Below are 18,418 nucleotides of genomic sequence, written 5' to 3'. Positions count from 1 at the left end.
TGAGGAACCCGTTTAGGCAGGCAGCGTCTGGGGCCAGGCGCCAACCAGGCTGGATGTGGAAGGTCTTCAGGTTCTGCAGAACTGATCCGATCCAGCATTCCTGTTGCTGGACTCTCCAAACAGGCTGAGATGGCAGATCTGGGAACATCTCCAGAAAACCATGAAGCACTTTCAGGTCCATCTGAAGGATCTCATGAAACTCACAAGCAAATGTTCTGCAAGACTGAAGCTTTATTTGACACTTTTCATTTCATATTTATTAATTTTACATTCAGGAAAATCTAGTTTTCTGTAAACATCATCTAGATTAAAAGTTCAAGTCAAATACTTCCAGATTTATTCTTAGTTTAGAAATAAGTTTGAAAAGTTTATAAGACAACTGATCAGAACATCCTGGAAAACATCCAGTTTGTCTCAATCAAAGACCACTTGGTCCAGCTAAGCCCAGCTGAAAGAAATTCTCTGTTTTGTAGAGATGGTCAAGTCAAGAGCTGAAAAGCTTCACTTATTTTCCATTTCTGGTGGCATATTTCATAATAAATGTATTTTTTATGGTGAAATGATGATGCCTTTTGCAAGGAGGGTTGGGTCAGTACTTATTGTTGGTCAATAGGGTGAAGTGAAGAACTTCCTTCCAGGCTCCACTCCATCTCTGAAAGCATCCAAACAAACAGCAAACAATGAGGAGATCAGCAAAAACTAACAAGTTATTGTGGATGAAGAAATATGTATGATGATAATGAACATGGTGACACACATGAGGACAGAGAACAGAGGACAGAGGGACACGGAGAGAGGACAGACGGCGACACAGGACAGGACACACAGCGGACAGGCGACAGGGACAGCAGGACAGAGGACAGACGGCGGGACACAGCGGACAGACGGCGGGACACAGCGGACAGACGGCGGGGCACAGAGGACAGACGGCGGGACACAGCGGACAGACGGCGGGACACAGAGGACAGACGGCGGGACACAGTGGATCTAAAGCGGACCCTACAGGGGGACCGATCTGCTCTGGTCTTACGTGGTGCTGAAGTTGTTTCCCGGGTTTCCAATTGTTTCTCGGACAGAACCTGGACTGGTCATTCTGTAGATGCTGTTTAGCTCTGGAGACGTCAACGGCTGGAACAATCGACCTGAAAATAATTGGATCAGAACGTCAGTGCACCACCTGAGAAAAGGTTCTGAATTTGTGTATTTGGGTTCCACTGAGCCCTTCGTTTTGGCTGAGCTTACTGGAGGAGGATGCAGACGGGTTCTGGTCCGTTCCCACGGTGAGGACTTGTCTCCAGTAGTTTTCAGGAATGGACAGCAGGCAGTTGACAACCTGGGCACATGACTAGTCATTTGATCCAGATTCACCAAGCGGACCACAACCAGCTCAGAACCGAGGCCAGTAGATCTTTTAAACAGACCTTTGGCTGAATGGTAGTGTCTTTCATGATGGTTGTTGGAGACGGCTCAGCGATGCTGTGACCCACTATGGTCGGTCCAAACACTCTGGCCAAGTTGTTCTGGTCCATCTGGCACTGCGGACTCCTCATCACCCTGAATTTCAAGGAGAACAAGTTGGTTCTGAAGACATGACAGCAACTCCGGGTTCTGTCTGCAGAAGGTTTCTACTTATGGAGATGAATCATGAGGAAAGCCAGGGTGTCTCTATTGGCCTTCGGCAGCTCAGATACGGCCCGGTACAGGACAGCAGAACCATTGTCCTCATCCAGCTCTGAAACACAGACAGAAAACTGTCAGTGGATGATTAGAGCCGGTTATGAAACAAATTCAGAACAGATTCTTCTACCTGAAGCCTCCATGAAGATCCTGTGTAGCCTGAAAGTGACTAGGGGTTCCCTCAGCCTCCTCAGGAAGTCCTTCAGGACCCCACAGACTACATGGATGTCCTGAACTTTACTGAGCATCAGAGAAGGCTTCCCCTGAAGGATCCGATCTCTGAGATTTCTCACTGGACGCTCTCCCCCAGGAACCCGATACAGGCCTCTCTGAGGAGGACAAGTCAGACACACATGAGACAATGGGGTAGAAAGATACAAGTGGATAGTTCTCTGGTGGATCAGAGCTGCTAAAGTCCAAGAACAGTACACTTAAACAGTACACCATTCCTGCAGAGATCAGAGGAGGAACAACAGCAAAGGTCTCACCTCATGAAGACCCCTCCTCTCAATCTCAGCCACGCAGTCCACGATGACCTGAGGAACTCTGGGATGGGTCAACGGAGCAAAAGCTTCCAGAGAGTCCTAAAACCAAACAGAACTTAAATCAGAGCTACAGACACATCAGTTGGTTCTGTTGGTTTTCTGATGTCTGTCAGATGAAGAACAGATGGTGGCCTGGTGGCCCCGAAGCTTAGTTTGACCATCATTCAGTCTGTTCAAACTTCTTCTCAATGCTCAGGGAGGTTCTCCTTCTCCCTGCAGAGAAACCCAGAGCCTGTTTTCTGTCCCCGTCTTCAGTGCCACAGGAGCCTGGAGGTGAGTGAGCTCTACAAACCCAGCAGACCAGAGCGAGTCCAGCCCGTCGGTCGCAGGCAATCCAATGCAACAGGTCACATTGAGCTAAACCAACAGAGGTACCTTATGAGGTCCACCTCCCGTCACTGCGCTGGAGGATGAGCAGCTGTTTGGGAAATTCTGTTTGCACTCTGGATGAGCAACAAGCCGACAGTTCCTGCATTTTACAGCCATTTTCCCAAAGCGAATCCTCTTCCCACATGGCGTGCAGGTCTCTGGTCGGATCACCTGGAAGGACACTTCTGGTTACTTAGGAACTTTAGGTCAGAGGTCTCAAAGGTCAAGAGTCCACAAGGCTTCTGTCCCAATGCATCCCTACTCTAACACACGTGGATCAACTCAAGGCATGCTGAAGGTATAGTTCAAGCATGTGATGCTGTTGTGTTGTGCAGGAATGCATCTAGAAGCAGGAGGGCAGCAGCTCTTGAGCAGTTGGAGAGCCCTGGATTGGACATAGGGTCCCAGATCATGTCCAGTAAGACTTATGTACCGTTTTAGACAGAAACTCGTGTCTCAAGGACTTCTGAAGAACCGGAACGTTTCTGTCCTCCACAGGAGCATTAAGCTCCACCGATTTCTCATTGCTGGAGCTCCACAAAGACGTTTGATCTGAGGAGAAGATGGAAAGACCAATCAGAGACCAGAAGTACCTTCTTGTCACCAGTTGGACCTCATGGTCCATTTCCCTGCCTTACAGCAGATCTGATGGAACTGAAATCCAGGTGGAATCCAGACAGAATGCAGCACTAAACTGGTACCAAATAGACCAATACCAAACCTGCAGTAAGATTCTGATTGGTTCTGACAAAATTCAGTAGAAAATAAGGGCTTCAGGGTGGACCTGCGTTCAAATGATCTAATGGAGATGAACCAGCACCAATTCTGATCCAGAACAGTGGATCAATCTGAGCCGACTGCCTAAAGCAGGATCAGAACTCTGCCACAATTAAACTGCGGCCAGCTGAACAGATCCAACTATGAGGACCAGAACTTTCCATGTGTTTCGATTCTGCAAGAAATAAGAACCACAAATGTATGAGGACCCAACAGAACTCTAACAACAACCACTCACCTCTTCCTCCTGCGTCCCGAACGGAGACGGCCCCCTCCTGGGAGGCGGATGGAGTTGGGTCATCGGGACAAACCCGTTTGACTCCCAGAACCACGTGGTTCTGTCCGCCTGCATCTGGAGTCGCCACGGATGCCTTCACGATGGTTTCCACTTCCTGAGCAGAACACAGGTTGGAAGCCAGAACCAACAGGTCCCTGCTGGGTTCTGCTAGTTTTTTCACATCAGCCTCATGTCCTCTGCAGCAAAGCATCATGGGACATTTTCCTAAAAGAAGCTTTTTGAACTTTGTTCATTTTTAGACCAAAAAATAAAACATGAAGGATTGTGTCTTACAGACCCGGCTGGTCTGATGACTGCAGGCAGCTTTGTGTTCAGATTAAGAGTCACAACAACCAGAACCATCAGGTCCAGTATGGAACATCACCAGAACCATTTTGACAACTGCAGTTCTAGGAAAAAGGGTTAAATATGAGGCTTCACACAACCTTCAATCACTCACCCTGTGACGGTGGTGAGTGACTGGCAGAGGGGGGAATCGAACCAACAACCCACCAAAGTATTTACTGGAAACATTCAACAAATGTTTAGTGACCACATGGGACAGAGATCCGTTTTTGTTCACGGAGGTGTTTGTGTGACTGTGGGGTGGATTTATGGAATAGCACAGTGGAGGAGAAATGATGGGAGGTGAAATGAGTCGACATTAATTACGAGTCTATTACTAATTATTAGATCTTGTCAAGAGTTTTACTTCTAACTTATTTTCAGAGATATTTTGTATTTGACTTTTTATTAGCGTTCAAAATAAAACAAGAGGAGATCCATCTCTGTTACAAGGTTGTAAATCTCATCTCATTATTGGGGGACCATAAACAGGAATATTTCTTAAAAGCAAATGTAACATAAAATGTGGTTTTACGTGCCATTGGTTTTACGTGCGATCGTAGAGGATGTCGGAGTGGGACAGGAAAGTTTTTAAACCACATTCAAGCTGCAGGACCAAAAATGATTATTAATGCACATCAAATATGTTTTATTCTCATTAACAACCTGCAGAAAAATAAAACTAAAACTCAAATGTTGCTTCTATACGAGTTTTGTTAAATCCGATTGATTTAATCTCTGCTACACCTTTACAAACATTTAAGGCTCTAAATAAAAAGGCTTTAATGAGTAACTGCTCTTAATAAAATTCCTCATAAACATTGATTTATTGAAATGGCTACCAATACAAGTTATGGGCTGTTTAAATTATAACTTAACTTGCCTTATTTTTAAGCCTTTTTTAGATTCGCCATATCCTGGGTGACGGAGAACCAATAAGTAGATAGAAATGAATATCTGGGGAGTATTATAACTGAAATGTAACATTTAAAGCACCTGGGTTTATATGGAAAAAGATTCAGATTTTATTTTGTGGTTTTAAAGGCTCTACATTGAAGATGGTGAGAAATAAAAGCATAACTTTCTGGTTTTTCTATCTGTTCTCGGCTCCGACACCCTAACCCTCTCCTCCCGTTTTAAACTCTAATTAACTAAAAGTTAAAGAGATAAATATGAATGAGATGTTTGCTACCTTTGACAAAAAAGCTTAAGTCTATGAAAGTAGTGTAGCAGTTTTGTTAATAAGGCAGCTTATCTTGATTCAGCCAAAGTAAGAAAATAACAGCAGTCAGATCTTTATTGTTAATGTGCTTCTTCTTATTTAGCAGAATAAACACATTAACAATATAAAGAGGTGTTAGCTACAGCTAACAGGGGTGTTACATGTCTTTTGATTTAAGTATTTACTTACTAGAGGATACTTTATTTGTGATACAGAGCAAGCAGCAGCTAGCAAGCAGCAGCTAGCAAGCAGCTAGCAAGCAGCAGCTAGCAAGCAGCTAGCAAGCAGCAGCTAACAAGCAGCTAACAAGCAGCTAACAAGCAGCTAGCAAGCAGCAGCTAGCAAGCAGCTAACAAGCTCTTCACTCCAGCGCTCTCCCAGCCGGTGCCGTTCAGCTGCTGTTGCTCCTCCCACTCTGTGGACTGAACCATTGTTCTAATAATAGAAAGGGGGAACTAAAAATTCATCCTTATTTTTTTTCTGACATAAATGGCAGATTTATTTCATTCTTCGTTTCTTTTGCCTTTTCAGATTGTTCTTATTTAAATTCAAATGTTTCTTCAACTAGTTTTTTATTGGGGGATAATTCTAGAGTTTACCAAGATTGGGGGTCCTGACACCCCCAACCCACTCAGGATTTACACTTATGCTCTGTTATCAAAAGCATTTTCTTAGATTGTGTTTCATAGCTGAGATTAATGCTGCATATTAACAAGAACAAACAATAATGGATCCACAACCAGCAGGAAGTCTGGATCTATCCTCTGTTTTCTGGTTGATCCAATATGAGGTACGACTCCTCATCTACCGGGACCGCCACAACTAACCCCAACCAGAACAGCCATCAGTTTCCTGTGATGTGCCTTAGTCTACTTCAGCAGCTGGTTTCAATGTTCAACTGGATCTTCAACAGGAGGACAACCTTCATCAGTTCTGTTGGGTCCAGCTGTCAGGCACTCCTATTCCAGTCTGAGGTTCTGGTCTTCAAGAAGAAAACCAACCATCTTTGGGTTTCCCTCACCTTCTCAACTGTTCTCCTCTCCTGGATCTCTGCAGACCCATTCCCAATTCTGCTCCGCTTCGCCACTGGACCTCCGACCGGCTGACCCACAGAGGAGCGCTTCACGAACCCACCGGACCAACAAGGACAGAGACGGGTCAACAGGGTGAGGATGGAAGACAGGAAGACACTATGAAGACCAAGATCATCGTCAGCTTCTCGGGTTCAGAGCCAATCAGGACTCACCCTCCGCTCTCGGGCTCGAGACCTCAGGGGTTTGATCAGCGTGGTGTCCAGGTCCTGATACATGAAGACAAACGTCCTCTGATCAGTGGGACAGTCCTGTTCGTGTGTATGTGTGTGTCTGTTTCCTACCACATAGTCTTCGGTGCGGTCGTAGCTGATGTCGGAGTGGGACAGGAAGGACGACTCGTCGATGACGGACAACCTGCTGGGAGACGATCAGACGGGTCAACGACAGCCGACCCAGTTGGAGGGTTCTAGAGACCCACTCTGGACGCGACTGGTCTGGTCTGGTTCTAAAACGGTTGTGCTCGGAAAACCAGGAGCATGGTCTGCAGCTTTACCTCCTGTCCTGCCACTAGAACCCGTTTCTGTCTCCTCACCTCTTGGTGCTGCGGCGCAGCGTGGCGTTGGCTCCTGGCTGGTTGAGTTTTGCTAGGAGGTTTTTCTGCTCATCATTCAGAGAAACATTGAACTTTCCGTCTTGGACCAGGATGTCACACATGAGCTGCATCTGCCTCTCCTACAAGCGGTTGGAGTCGTTAGCATCTCCCGCAGGCTGCGACTGACATCAGAAACCCGTCAGCTTCCCTCACCAGGTACTGGTAGTCGGCCTCCACCTTGTGCCGCTTCCTCATCTCCACGTCCACCTGGTTCCGGGCGTGTTTCAGTTGGATCTCCAGAGCCGCTTTGGCCACGTCCGACTTCACCAGCAGCTCCTTGAAGCGCTTCAGCTCTGCCTCCGCCCGCTGCCAGCTCCGCCTCACCGCCTCCAGGTTCTGCACCACGCTCAGGCATTCTGCAGGGACACGAGACCATCAGAACCAGACGACCAATCAGAAAAGGACCACCAGGAATGGTTCTCACCTCGCTCCACAGCCACGCTGCTCTCCTCCATGTGGATCCGCTGCAGAACCAGAGCCAGAAGCTCCTCCATCTGGAGCCGGACGTCCATCACCTGGAGGACAAAGGCATGGGAGCAGAGTGAGACCAGACCGGACCAGAATCTGACCCAACGGTTCAGAACGCTGCTGCTGGAGTTCTAACTAGAACCAGGACAATAGAGACACCACCTGATTCTACATCACCCGGTTCTACAGTCCTTCATTGACAGACTTTAAACTGCTGATAGTTTAGAAATCACTAAACGGATTAAAGCTCTGCTGCTGGATCAACCTGCTGAGAAGTAGCATTCAACTTCTATTCACCACAGATCTGGTACAAACTTCCAGAAAACTTCAAAACAGCCGAAACAGAGTTCCTTTAAGTCCTGACTAAAACCCAGCTGGCTGGAGTTGCTCGGAATTAAAATTGATTAAAAATTTAACAACTGGCGTTGTGGTGCAGGGGTTCAGAACAAGCCACATATGGAGGCCTTATTCTCAATTTCTCAATCAGCTTTATTGTCAATTCCTCTTACATGTCCAGACATACAAGGGAATCGAAACGACGTTTCTCACTATCCCACAGTGAAACAAGACAGGGCGTTACTAACATTGAGTAACAATAAAAGGCACAGTCTAACTATATGGAGATATACAGATAAAAAAAGTGGTGGAAGTGCAGAGTTTAAGTACCGAATTTGCCCTCTGTGTTAGGAGGAAGGGCAGTTGTGCAAGGTTCTGGGTTTCTTCTTCTCCTTAGTCCTGGAAGCGGCTGTCACAGGTTCGATTCCCGGCCTGGTGACCTTTGCCCCTTGCCTTCTCTCATCCTGTCAATTCACTATGGTGAACTATAATAAAGGGTTCATCTTTATTACTTCTAAAAGTTTTCTAGAGCCAAGAAAACCTTTAGAAGAATTTAACTCTTAACTAAATGTTGATTCTGTTGCATGACTTTATGACATTGCTGAAATGTGCTATACAAATAAAACTTGATTGATTATTGATTGAAGGAATGATCAATGAAGTGCTGACTTCTAAACAAATCAGAGAATTAACAAAATAGCCTGAATCATTCCATAAATATTAATCATAAATTATTCTCTTTCTTTCAGTGCTGGCAGTTACTAATGATGATATATAAATGAATATAGATATCTAATGATAATATTGGAAACGAATCAGAACAAAATGAACTGGAACAATGGGGGGGAAAAAAACAACTTTAAAGGTAATTAACAAGAACTCAAACCGGATTAGTTTTAAAAGATTTAACAGTGGAAGTCAGGATGTCTGTCTAAGGTCAGAGGTCAGGTTGATCCAAAGTTTAGGAGCTGGAGAAGGTCGATCTCCTCCGAGTTTCATCCCGATTAAAAACCAGAAGCAGCTGATCAGATAAATCAGCGGGTCGATGGCAGGAACCTGACGAAGACGAAAGTATTTATTCATCATCACAAAACCCCAAAACAATAAAATCTATTCTGTGGCACGAAGAGAAAACTGGCGAAATGTCAGTTTACCTACGATTTTCTGTTAGAAACCGAGCTGCAGCAAAAAACATTACAGTGACCAAGTCTGCTTGCAACAAAGGCACAAACCCTTTGGTTAGGCCATCTGCCTCAACTGGAAGAAACTCTTCTCCAAGACCGATTGAAGGATTTCAACTCTGAGTTTAAATCAGACGTTCAAATTCAGCCGAACAGAGCCAAGATTCACAGAAAGAGATGCTGACAGAAATATGGCAGAACAAAATCCCTTCAGTTTTATCATGCTTAAAGTTTGGTGCCGTCTGGACGTTGATGGAACCATCAACCCATTTGAGGGGCAGATCCAATCAGCGCAGTAATCAAAGTCTCAGAACAGAGATGATGGCGAGAGGCACTGAAGTGGAAAAGCATCGCTCACATTAACACAAAGTGTCATGGCTGCTCCTGTATCCCCAACAGCAATAAAAGGATTCTGTGGTCAACAGCATGGTAGACCAGGTCAAAGGTCAAAGGCCCAGCAACAAAAGGATCACAAAGTGACCATTAAAAACCCCTCACTAAGGCCGTTTCTGTTCCAACACTGACTGGAAGATTGTTAGAGGTCTGCAGTTTGTTCTGGTCCAAGTTCTAGAGCAAAAGTTCAGATGAAACTCTGTTGCTCCTCCACTGAAAAACAAGAATAGCTCATCCAAGTTCAGTAAATTACTTAAGTGACTGAAGTTAAAAATGCATTCATTAAGTTGAAAGTGATAATTTGGATAAACTTAATTTAATAAAATGCTGAGAGTTGAAGTCATTTATTTGACTTGGAGCAACGATTCTCCTTTTTTCAGTGTTGGGAATTTGTAGAGTTCAGCAGTATGAAAAGGGAGAAACAAACCAAAGTTCATCTGACAAATTCTGTGGAGAAAATCTGCTGACACGGTGAGGGCGACCAGGCCCACCTCAGGCTGACGCTGTCGGACCGGAACCACGGAACCACGAACAGAACCTGTGAAGTTCCACAGGCTGAAAACCTCCCGACATGTTTGAGATCATCACTTCATCTTCATGAGGGTTCGAGACCAGACAGGCTGGCGGTTCTCCAGAACTTCGACTCAAATCTTTTCAGTAAAGGTCAGACCCAACGGAAGCAGAACCGGAAGAGAAAGCCGCCGAAGCTGCTTCACTTGCAGGAAACTGGGTTTTATTCTTCTGGACTTTTAGGTTTTAAACAATTAACCACAATTTCAGTCATCAAAATGTTCTGATTAAAAATAATATTCTAATTTAACCCGTCCCTTTCCGAACGTGGGTTCAAGTTCTGACCCATCAGCTGCTTCACCTGAGCTCAACTCACCTGCACGTTGCCCCGGGCCGTACCGGAAGTTCAGCGGCCATGCGCGAGAATACAAATATGAAGCGACGCGTCACGTGACCGTGTGACGTTTTCCTCATCGCTCGAATCTTAAGGCGGGTTGGCCGCTCACTTCAAACAGCTGACGTCATTGTGTGACTCAGGTGTGCTGAAGCAGAGACATCTAAAGGTCACCGGCTCATCATCATCATCATCATCATCATCATCATCATCATCATCATCATCATCGGATCTGTTGGTTCTGAACACCTCACCAGGTTCTTCTAGAACCCCCTCAGTAAAACAGTAGAACCCGATTGGTTCTGATTGGTCTATTCAGGCAGGCTGGCAGAACCACAGGAGGCGTTTGAGACTCCTTCTACAATCCGAAATCAGAGCGTCTGTTGGGCCTGCAGGAGCTGTGATCGATCCAATCTGGATCACCTGACCCGGTTCTGGTCCACTATACCTCTCTGTAGTTACATCCGGATCGGTGCTGGGACGGTTCCAGATGCAGAACTGGCAGCTGGACCTGAAGGTCACATGAACTGGATCGGCTGCTGGTTCTGATCCAGTAGCTCAGCCGGTTCTGACCAGAACCAGCAGCCGGTCCAGTTCATGTGACCGTCAGGACTGGATGAAGGCAGGGCGGCATCTCTGCCGGGTTATGTAACTGGGATCTGAAAGTAGAGACAGGATTAGGGGTCAAAGGTCAGAGCCCTGCAGGATTAAAACGTTAATCTGCTGGTTGGATCAGCTGCTGTTCTGCTGCGGCCCCAATGATTCTGGTTCTGGAGATCAGAGCCTGGTTCGGGCACCCCGGAACCGGGTCAAGCCTCCAGAACTTGGGTCAGGCCCCTCTTTCTTCATGGTCTTCTTCCTCTGATGTCACTGGTCGGGCCCAGGATGAAGTACTGACCCATAATAGAACCCTGCAGAACTCTGATCAATCAGACTGGGTCGGAGTGGTTCCTCTCAGAACCTACCCTATTCTAACGGTTGAGCCCAACAGAACCTGACTGGTTCCGGTGGTTCTGACCGGCAGACGGCTGGTTCGGCTCAAAGTCCAAAAATCCAACAGGTGGAACCTGTGATTGGGTAGCTGGTTACCAAGGTAACTGGTTAGTTCACTGGGCTGTAGAAGGGTTGGTGAGCTGAAACCGGATTGGTTAACCAATCAATTCATTCTTAGATTTTTTTTTTAAATCAACATTTATTGGAGGAAATAAAAGCAAAGTGAACTTTATTAAACTTTTAAAGGACAAACACAAAAGGATCAGTCAGTCGTCATAGTTACATCACTTCCTGTTAGAGCAGGAAGCTACATTATGTCACCATACTGTTACAGTGACATCTGAATGCAGCATGAGGCCTTCAGGGTCCATGGGAACATAGATGGGTCCCCAAGTCCAGACCTCAAGGGCCACCTAAACCCGTCACACACCTGGGTCAGGTAAACGGTGGTGATGACCCCTGCTCTACACACACTTCCCTTCATACTTCCTGTCTCACTCTCACACACACACACACACACACAGGTAAGGGCACTGCAGCAGTTCAGCAATTAAAGGCTTCAGGAAGGTGAGTTACAGCAGTTACCATGACAACAAGCAATGGAGGAAAACAAAGCTTCTACAGAAACATTAAAGTTCAAACTTTCTGTGGATCAACACCAGGACCACCTGATGTTCTGGTTCTGACACAGAAGTCCAGATGGTTCAGAACCTCGGTCCAAACATAAAGTTTCTCCAAGGAAAAAATAGACCTGCATGTCACCATGGAAACAGGAACCAATACCAGAATGTTTTGAGGACCGGCTAAAACTCAACATTGGGGACGGACTCCTGGTACTGAACGCCATCAAGGGTCCAAAGCGTTTGATAAAACTGCAGAAGCCAGTTCTGAAGCGGGTTGGCATCTGTGGGACCGGTTCTGGTCATGATGGTGAAAAAATAAAGACGCTGTCAAAGAACCCTGAGCCCATAAAGACCAGTTGGGTCTCAGAAGGTCCAGAAGACGAGAACAAAGCTGGATGGATCTTTGGGTCTTGGTTCAGAACCGCCATGAAGTTCTGAGGATCTGAGGTCCGTTTCAGGTTTGAGGAGTTCTAAGCTCTGGAAATCACTTCTGGACCTTTGAACCTGACTGAGGTTCTGCTGAAGGTTCTTCTTGCACATTTCAGAAGGTCCAGTTTTCCAAGGAACCTCTCCCCATTGTTGCTCAGAGAATTCAACGATGATCCTGGACCCGGACTCTTCCTGAGATTCTGGTTTGGAGATATTTGGATCCGGTTTGGTTCTGGTGCGTCTTTGGATCAGGTTCCTTCAGCAGTTCTGGTTCAGTTGTGACTCTGGGAGGACAGCACACGCTCCCCTGGAGCTGGTTCAGGGATGGGTTGAGATCCGACTGGTTCCGGACAGTTCTGGAGAATCTCTGCCTGATAAAAATCAGTCAGATTAAAAGCAACCCTGCTCACCAGTAGGGGGCAACGGTCTCCACCCGGCCCCAGCTCTGCCACTCAGGGAAGATCCCCGACGAAGTTCTAGGACTTCCAAACGGGTCAAAGTCCATCTTGTCCGTCTTCTGTCTGCCGCAGTGCCTCGGAACATCCCGCCCTGGGCTCCTGCCAGAGGCCCGGTCCGGATGGCCAGTCGGGTCCGCCATTGCCAGCCGGTAGTTGGTTCCCAGGTTGTTGTCCCAGTGGACCTGGTCTTTTGTCTGGTACCAGATGCAGAACTCTACTCGGCTGGACGGAACCAGGTCTGGAGGGAGGGGGACAGAGAAGGTGAAGGTGTCGATGTCAGGGCAGCCGTAGACGTTGTTCAGGTACCGGCACCGGACATCCTGAAACGAGCTCCAGGAATCGAACGTGATCCGAACTGAGACGGACTTCTCAAAGCAGATGTTCCGGACCTGGACGGTACCGGAGAGAAGGTGGTCTTGCACCAAACAGGTCTCTAGACACACCTGTTGGGCTTTGAGCCGGTTCCTCAGGTCCAGATAGTCTGCAGCTGGTGGCGTGAAGTCCAGAACCAGGCCAGAACCTGATTCTGCTGAGTCTAGAAGCAGAGCAAAACCAGAGATCAAAGTGGGAATTAGAACAGGTTCTAATCCAGGTCAGGTTCAAATTGTTCAACCGGAACCAACTGGAACAAGTTGGAACCAATTGGAACCTCCTGGAAACTGGGCCGGTTCTAGGTAGTTCCTTTTGTTTTTCCTGGTATTTAAATTGGTCTGGGATCAAATGGTTCTCAGACCCTAACTGATGAAGAGATTGCAGAACATCTGCAGAGACGCGTCACTGGTTGACTGCTGTTTACCTTTGACCTCCAGGTCCAGTACGCCCTCCAGCTCTGTCAGGTGGAACTGCAGCTCAGCCAACGGGTCGTCTTCGGTAAAGACGTAGACGGTGCTGAGCGCCAGACCCTGGGAGTCCGCGAACGCCACGCTCTTCCTTGGGCTCTTCCTTGGTGCAGAGGTGGGTGTCTCCATGGAGACGGAGTCGCAGCATCCTGAAGATAGGCACGGTCGCAGCGGGCGGAAGCTCGGCCCTGCAGCTGCTGGCGCGTACTGACAGTCATGGTTACTGAAGAAGGAGCGAAGAGGAGGAGAGCTTGCGAGGCAGATCCTGATGGCCATGTCCACAGGTTTGATGGGAAATGGAGTCTTGAGGACAGAACGACAACCTGTTAGACAACATGGAGGACCAGCCATGTCGTGTTCTACTACTACTCTCCACTGCCTGGTCCCTGCTACTCTGACTTACCACACCAGGACCTGCATTCACACCCAGGGGCGGAGCCAGAGGGGCACTGGACCCCCTGATTTCTGATTGCACCCCCCCAGATGATTGACATGTAACAGCACCAGGTCATTCCTATACATTAGTTGGAATCATTGCAAGCCAACCTAATATCCAACGAAGAAAAACAATAATAAATATGTGAAAAGAAAATGTATAAAACTTTATAGAAGTCCATGTGATGATATAGATAGATTTATATCAGGCGCGATGCCAGCCTCCATTATACTAATAATACTTTCTCTTGTTCTGGCTGTGGTGCAACTCAAAGGCTAAACCACACTTCATACCAGTTGATGATAGTAAAACACCAGTAAATTCTTTACTAATCCTCCAAAAAAGATAAAAAAAAAAAAAAACTGAAGAAGAGAAGGGGGCGACGTTGTTCATAGTTTGGAGCAGAGTTTGTGTTAGAGTTTTTTCGTTGTCCGTCAAAGAAAGATATCATTTTATTTCCATTCTGCATTTTTGAAATCAGGTAACATTTCACCAAATGAAGTGATGATTAGACGGCAGAGCTCGGATCGTTCCCTGAGTCTGATCTCACTCGGGAGAAAAATCCCGCTGAAGCTGATCAGCTGCTGGACCCTCCAGAACCTCTGGTCCATTAAAGGTCCAGATGAGAGATGATACTCTGACAGAAATTGCTCTATTGATCGATGGTGAGGTCCGCCATGTTCTCTGTGCGTAACGTTGAAACTGTCTGCACACCAAGTGGTCAGCTGTGCGTCATCACAGTCTGGATAGAAACTCTGAGGGTGGGGAGAGAATATTACTTAAGTCAAGATTTGACTGGTCTCGTTGTTAGACCACCATTAGCGTAAGCAGAGTAACTATATATTGTACTTTTGTCGTTAGTCATCTGATGTGTGACCAATTGGAGCGTAAAATGGAGTATTTATTGTCCAGCGCGCTGCGCTTGTTTCTGTCTAACAGACATCTGTCCTGCACTTTCATTTCTTTCCTTCCTCAACAGTCAGCTGCTACTCCTCTATTTAAACCACAACAGATCAACACAACTTCATCACACGTTCTCTTTAGGTTTTCTCCGTGTGCTGCAAACTCATTAAATGCATTAGAAGCCCGAGCCTCCATCAGACAAATAATTCTGGTCCGACCCAGACCAGATTTCGGGTTGGGCTACAGATCTAAATTCTAGCAAAATTGCATCTTTTAACCATTAATTTGATAAAGCATTAGAAGGCTAAGATGTCAGAAAACCTTCCAGAGCTGCTGGTTGATCTGAACTGGATTCAGATCTTCTGCTGGAGGAAAGTCCAGAGGTTCTCAGTAGGGTTGGGGTCAGAGGTCAGAGGAGGATGGTGACCTCACCATGAGTTTCTGACCACAGCAGCCGATGACTCAGTGGTTTTCCTTCAGCATCAGATGATTCATCGTCATGATGAAGATGATTTTACTGCTGAAGGTTCGACTCTTTCTGAACCAAGACAGAAAGTGATCAGTCAGAAAGTCCAGATACTTTGCTGAGGTCATTTTCACACCTTCATGGACTCTGAAGGGGCCGACCAGCTTCCTCTCTCTCCCTCTCTCTCTCTCCCTCCCCCCATGATGTCGGCCCACAGCATGACTCCACCTCCTCCTTGCTGACGTGTTGGGTCATGGTGGTCGTCCACCACCGATCCATTACTGTGTCCATCTGGACCATCCAGGGTTGCCCAGCAGTCATCAGTGAACAAGTCTGTTAGAAAATGAATCTTCCTGTCTGGCTGGGCCCACTGGGATCACTGGGCCCACTGGGACCGGTTCTGCCTGTGAGTTCTGGTTAGGGGCCCAATAGTCGGTTGATGCTCCTCTGGAGGATCCTCCACCTTGAGGCTCCAGCAGCTTCTAATAACTGTTTGCTGCTTTTTAAGGACATTTTAACAGCTGATTCTTGATCCCATCAATGTGTCCAACAGAAACTTTCCTCATTCTGCCTTCATCTGTAGAAACCATCTTTGTTCTGAATCAGCCACAAATCTCTTCACAGAACCATAACGCTTCAGTTTTCATTAAATATCTCATGTTTTCATACCTTGTCATTTGGCACTACACTATCTGATGATTTTCATCAGCAGAGATTGTTTCTCTTTCCCATATTGCTTGAAACCTGTGGCCTGATTAATAATGTGGAACATCCTTCTTGAGTAGATTTCCTTTAATTGAGCTCAGCAGACAAACTGATCAACCAGCTCTCTGAAATTAATGATAGTGATTCAAAGAGCCCTGACACACAATACTATCTAGAAATATAATAGCACAACAAAAAATTTTGTCTTTATGACACTTTAATCCAATTTGCATAATAATATGGAACCCCTCGAGATAGCCCTGCCCCCCCCTTAGCCCCCCCAACTTTAAAAGTCTAGCTCCGCCACTGTTCACACCAGTCCTGTTTTTGTCGAACTCCAGTTGCCTGGAAAGCGGTTTGATGTGAACGCTAATCCAACTCTGATGTGGATCAAACAGCGAACTCTGGTTCTCCTACCAACCTCAGTCTGGGTTTGGTGGAAATAACCTCTGATGTGGTTCTAGTGTGAACACCAAGCGGACAGAGACTGCTCCAAAACCAGGAAGTGCACAGCTGACTCATCTGTGCAGTGATTGGCTGGTTGAACAGGAAATGACAGTCAGGATAAGGATGCAGGTACCGGTTCAATAAGGTCCAATAAGAATGAAACAGAACTTTTTCTGGAGCTTCTAGCCCACAGAACCTTTGGGTCCAGTTTCTCCAGAACCACCCAGAACCAAATCAACTGGGAGTGAATGAGAGTGGGTAAGTCTCTCTGCTCTCTGGGCTGTGATTGGACAGAAATCAGGAAGTCCTCCAAACCCAGACTGTTCTGGATGTTTCACCGGGTCAGAACCAACATTATTCCAAACCGAATGTTCTGGAGAAAACCCTGGACAAATTCTTTAAACTGGGAAGGAATGAGAATGATAACTGGTCTAGAAACTAATCTAGGGTTCTGTGACCCAGTTGGACTCTGAATAGTTCTGGTGGTTTTGATGGTTCTGGTGGACCAAACGGCTGAGGTGTGGAGCTGAGCACTGGAGTCGGGTCAGAACCAAAGCCTCCCCGACCCAACTGCATGCCTCCAGTGAGCTTAGAGAGCACACACCAAAAATAACCTGATTATCGATTATTGATTCGTGTTTGGATCAATCACCTCCAGGTGTTATCACCTGGCTGATCAATGAACAGTATTGATTATAGATCTGATGAACTGGAAATTCCAAAACCATCCATCATCGATTTTCATCTTTAAATCTTCTCTTACATTGTCAGAATAATTATTGATCATCATGTCTGAAAACTTCTCTATAAATAAAGTTTGATCGAAGACCCGGTCCGAGTCGGAACCAGTAGATGTCCCCTGTTCTCTCTGGTCCAGCTGAGGTTCTGGTTCCGGAACAACCAGAAAACCAGAACCTCTGGACTGGTTTTGACCTCTCCAACCCGATGGTTCGGTTCCGGATGATGAACTTCTGTGTGTGTGTGTGTGTGTGTGTGCGTGCATGTGTGTGTGTGTGTGTGTGTGTGTGTGTGATGTTGCGCAGATACATTTCTGCCTCACCTGCTGCGTTTCATGGAGAAGTTCAGTTCGGTAGTTTCCGGCAGCTTCTGGTCGCTGCAGGTCCAGGTTCGGTTCTGCTCTCGGTTCCTCGATCTTCTGACAGGTTTTAGACTTTATTTACTGTTTCTCTCTCCTTTCAGCCATCTTTCTGCTGTGCACGCGCCACGGCACGCCCCCGTCAGCCGCGCACGGAGAACAGAGTGACCAATCAGAGCTCAGAGACGTCGGCATCTTCCTTGTTCCTCCAATAGGAAGCGCCGGTGAGGAGACTTGAGCGGGTCACGTCCTTCTCACCGCCACCGGAGCAAAAACAACCGACGAAGGCGGGGCTAGAGGGCAGGATAATCCGGGATGAGACCGTTAGGTGCTGGAAGAGGACGGTTCCGACTAAAGACCAGAAAGGTTCAAAGGTCGCTATGACGTCAGTAGGAGGTAGGTTTAACAAAATCAGTCATTAAAAAATCAGACAGTCATTAAACCAACCCCCCTTCACTCCCCCCAGAACGTCTACAGACCTCTAAAGAGGAAGACGAGGATGATGATGAGGAGGAGTTGGTTATCAACTCCTCCTCATTCCTCAACTAATCGCTCAACTAATTATAGTTGAGCGATCAACCTTAATAATCATTAGGGTTGGGATTCTGTGGTTGCCTCGGCTTGAGGTTGGATTCTGTTCAGATCCTTACTGAAGGTTAACTCATGATGTGATTATTGTTTCTTAAACACACTTTAGAAATAAAATGTTTTTTTGTTTTTTTTTACCATGTAACATTAATGTTCATACTTAAACTGTAATTGAATTTTGGTTTTATAGTTTTGAAATGTGTTCACATCTCAGTTGGATTATAAAGCCAGACTGAAAAAATAAAAATAAATTGC

General features: G+C 46.4%; 2 protein-coding genes across 6 annotated transcripts; both read right to left on the bottom strand.

Moving 5' to 3' along the window:
* Nucleotides 1-211: 211 nt before the first annotated feature.
* On the bottom strand, nucleotides 212-10,252 carry si:ch1073-416j23.1 (rac GTPase-activating protein 1). 5 transcript variants are annotated; one of them, XM_044101551.1, is made up of 17 exons: nucleotides 10,163-10,252; nucleotides 7,323-7,413; nucleotides 7,052-7,254; nucleotides 6,839-6,978; nucleotides 6,588-6,663; nucleotides 6,459-6,512; nucleotides 6,234-6,332; nucleotides 3,607-3,760; nucleotides 3,025-3,143; nucleotides 2,598-2,762; nucleotides 2,166-2,261; nucleotides 1,808-2,006; nucleotides 1,630-1,732; nucleotides 1,422-1,554; nucleotides 1,243-1,333; nucleotides 1,031-1,142; nucleotides 212-652 (listed from the first exon to the last, which is right to left on the bottom strand). In XM_044101551.1, the coding sequence occupies exons 2-17, from the start codon at nucleotides 7,408-7,410 to the stop codon at nucleotides 607-609; spliced, it is 1,878 nt and encodes a 625-aa protein (XP_043957486.1). In that variant the 5' UTR covers nucleotides 7,411-7,413; nucleotides 10,163-10,252; the 3' UTR covers nucleotides 212-606. The 5 variants fall into 5 exon arrangements, with proteins under 5 accessions (XP_043957486.1, XP_043957489.1, XP_043957488.1 ...); XM_044101554.1 differs by having other exon boundaries at nucleotides 6,588-6,660; XM_044101553.1 differs by lacking the exon at nucleotides 10,163-10,252 and adding an exon at nucleotides 9,768-10,145.
* Nucleotides 10,253-11,385: 1,133 nt separating this feature from the next.
* Nucleotides 11,386-17,875, bottom strand: LOC122822711 (protein phosphatase 1 regulatory subunit 3C-B-like). The gene is made up of 3 exons (XM_044101556.1): nucleotides 17,540-17,875; nucleotides 13,480-13,825; nucleotides 11,386-13,218 (listed from the first exon to the last, which is right to left on the bottom strand). Exons 2-3 carry the CDS (start codon nucleotides 13,796-13,798, stop codon nucleotides 12,632-12,634), a joined length of 906 nt encoding a protein of 301 aa, XP_043957491.1. The 5' UTR covers nucleotides 13,799-13,825; nucleotides 17,540-17,875; the 3' UTR covers nucleotides 11,386-12,631.
* Nucleotides 17,876-18,418: the final 543 nt, after the last annotated feature.

This window comes from Gambusia affinis, linkage group LG20 (assembly GCF_019740435.1).
Source record: "Gambusia affinis linkage group LG20, SWU_Gaff_1.0, whole genome shotgun sequence".
NCBI lineage: Eukaryota > Metazoa > Chordata > Actinopteri > Cyprinodontiformes > Poeciliidae > Gambusia > Gambusia affinis.
This window is presented reverse-complemented; position numbering and strand designations above follow the sequence as displayed.

Coding starts and splice junctions, on each gene's coding strand:
- si:ch1073-416j23.1 (XM_044101551.1), bottom strand. CDS start 7,410: ATGGACGTCCGGCTCCAGATGGAGGAGCTTCTGGCTCTGGTTCTGCAG. Junction 6,979..7,051: donor AGGCCGACTACCAGTACCTG/GTGAGGGAAGCT, acceptor AACCGCTTGTAG/GAGAGGCAGATGCAGCTCAT. Junction 3,144..3,606: donor TCGGGACGCAGGAGGAAGAG/GTGAGTGGTTGT, acceptor TCTTCTCCTCAG/ATCAAACGTCTTTGTGGAGC.
- LOC122822711 (XM_044101556.1), bottom strand. CDS start 13,798: ATGGCCATCAGGATCTGCCTCGCAAGCTCTCCTCCTCTTCGCTCCTTC. Junction 13,219..13,479: donor ACTGGACCTGGAGGTCAAAG/GTAAACAGCAGT, acceptor CTCTGCTTCTAG/ACTCAGCAGAATCAGGTTCT.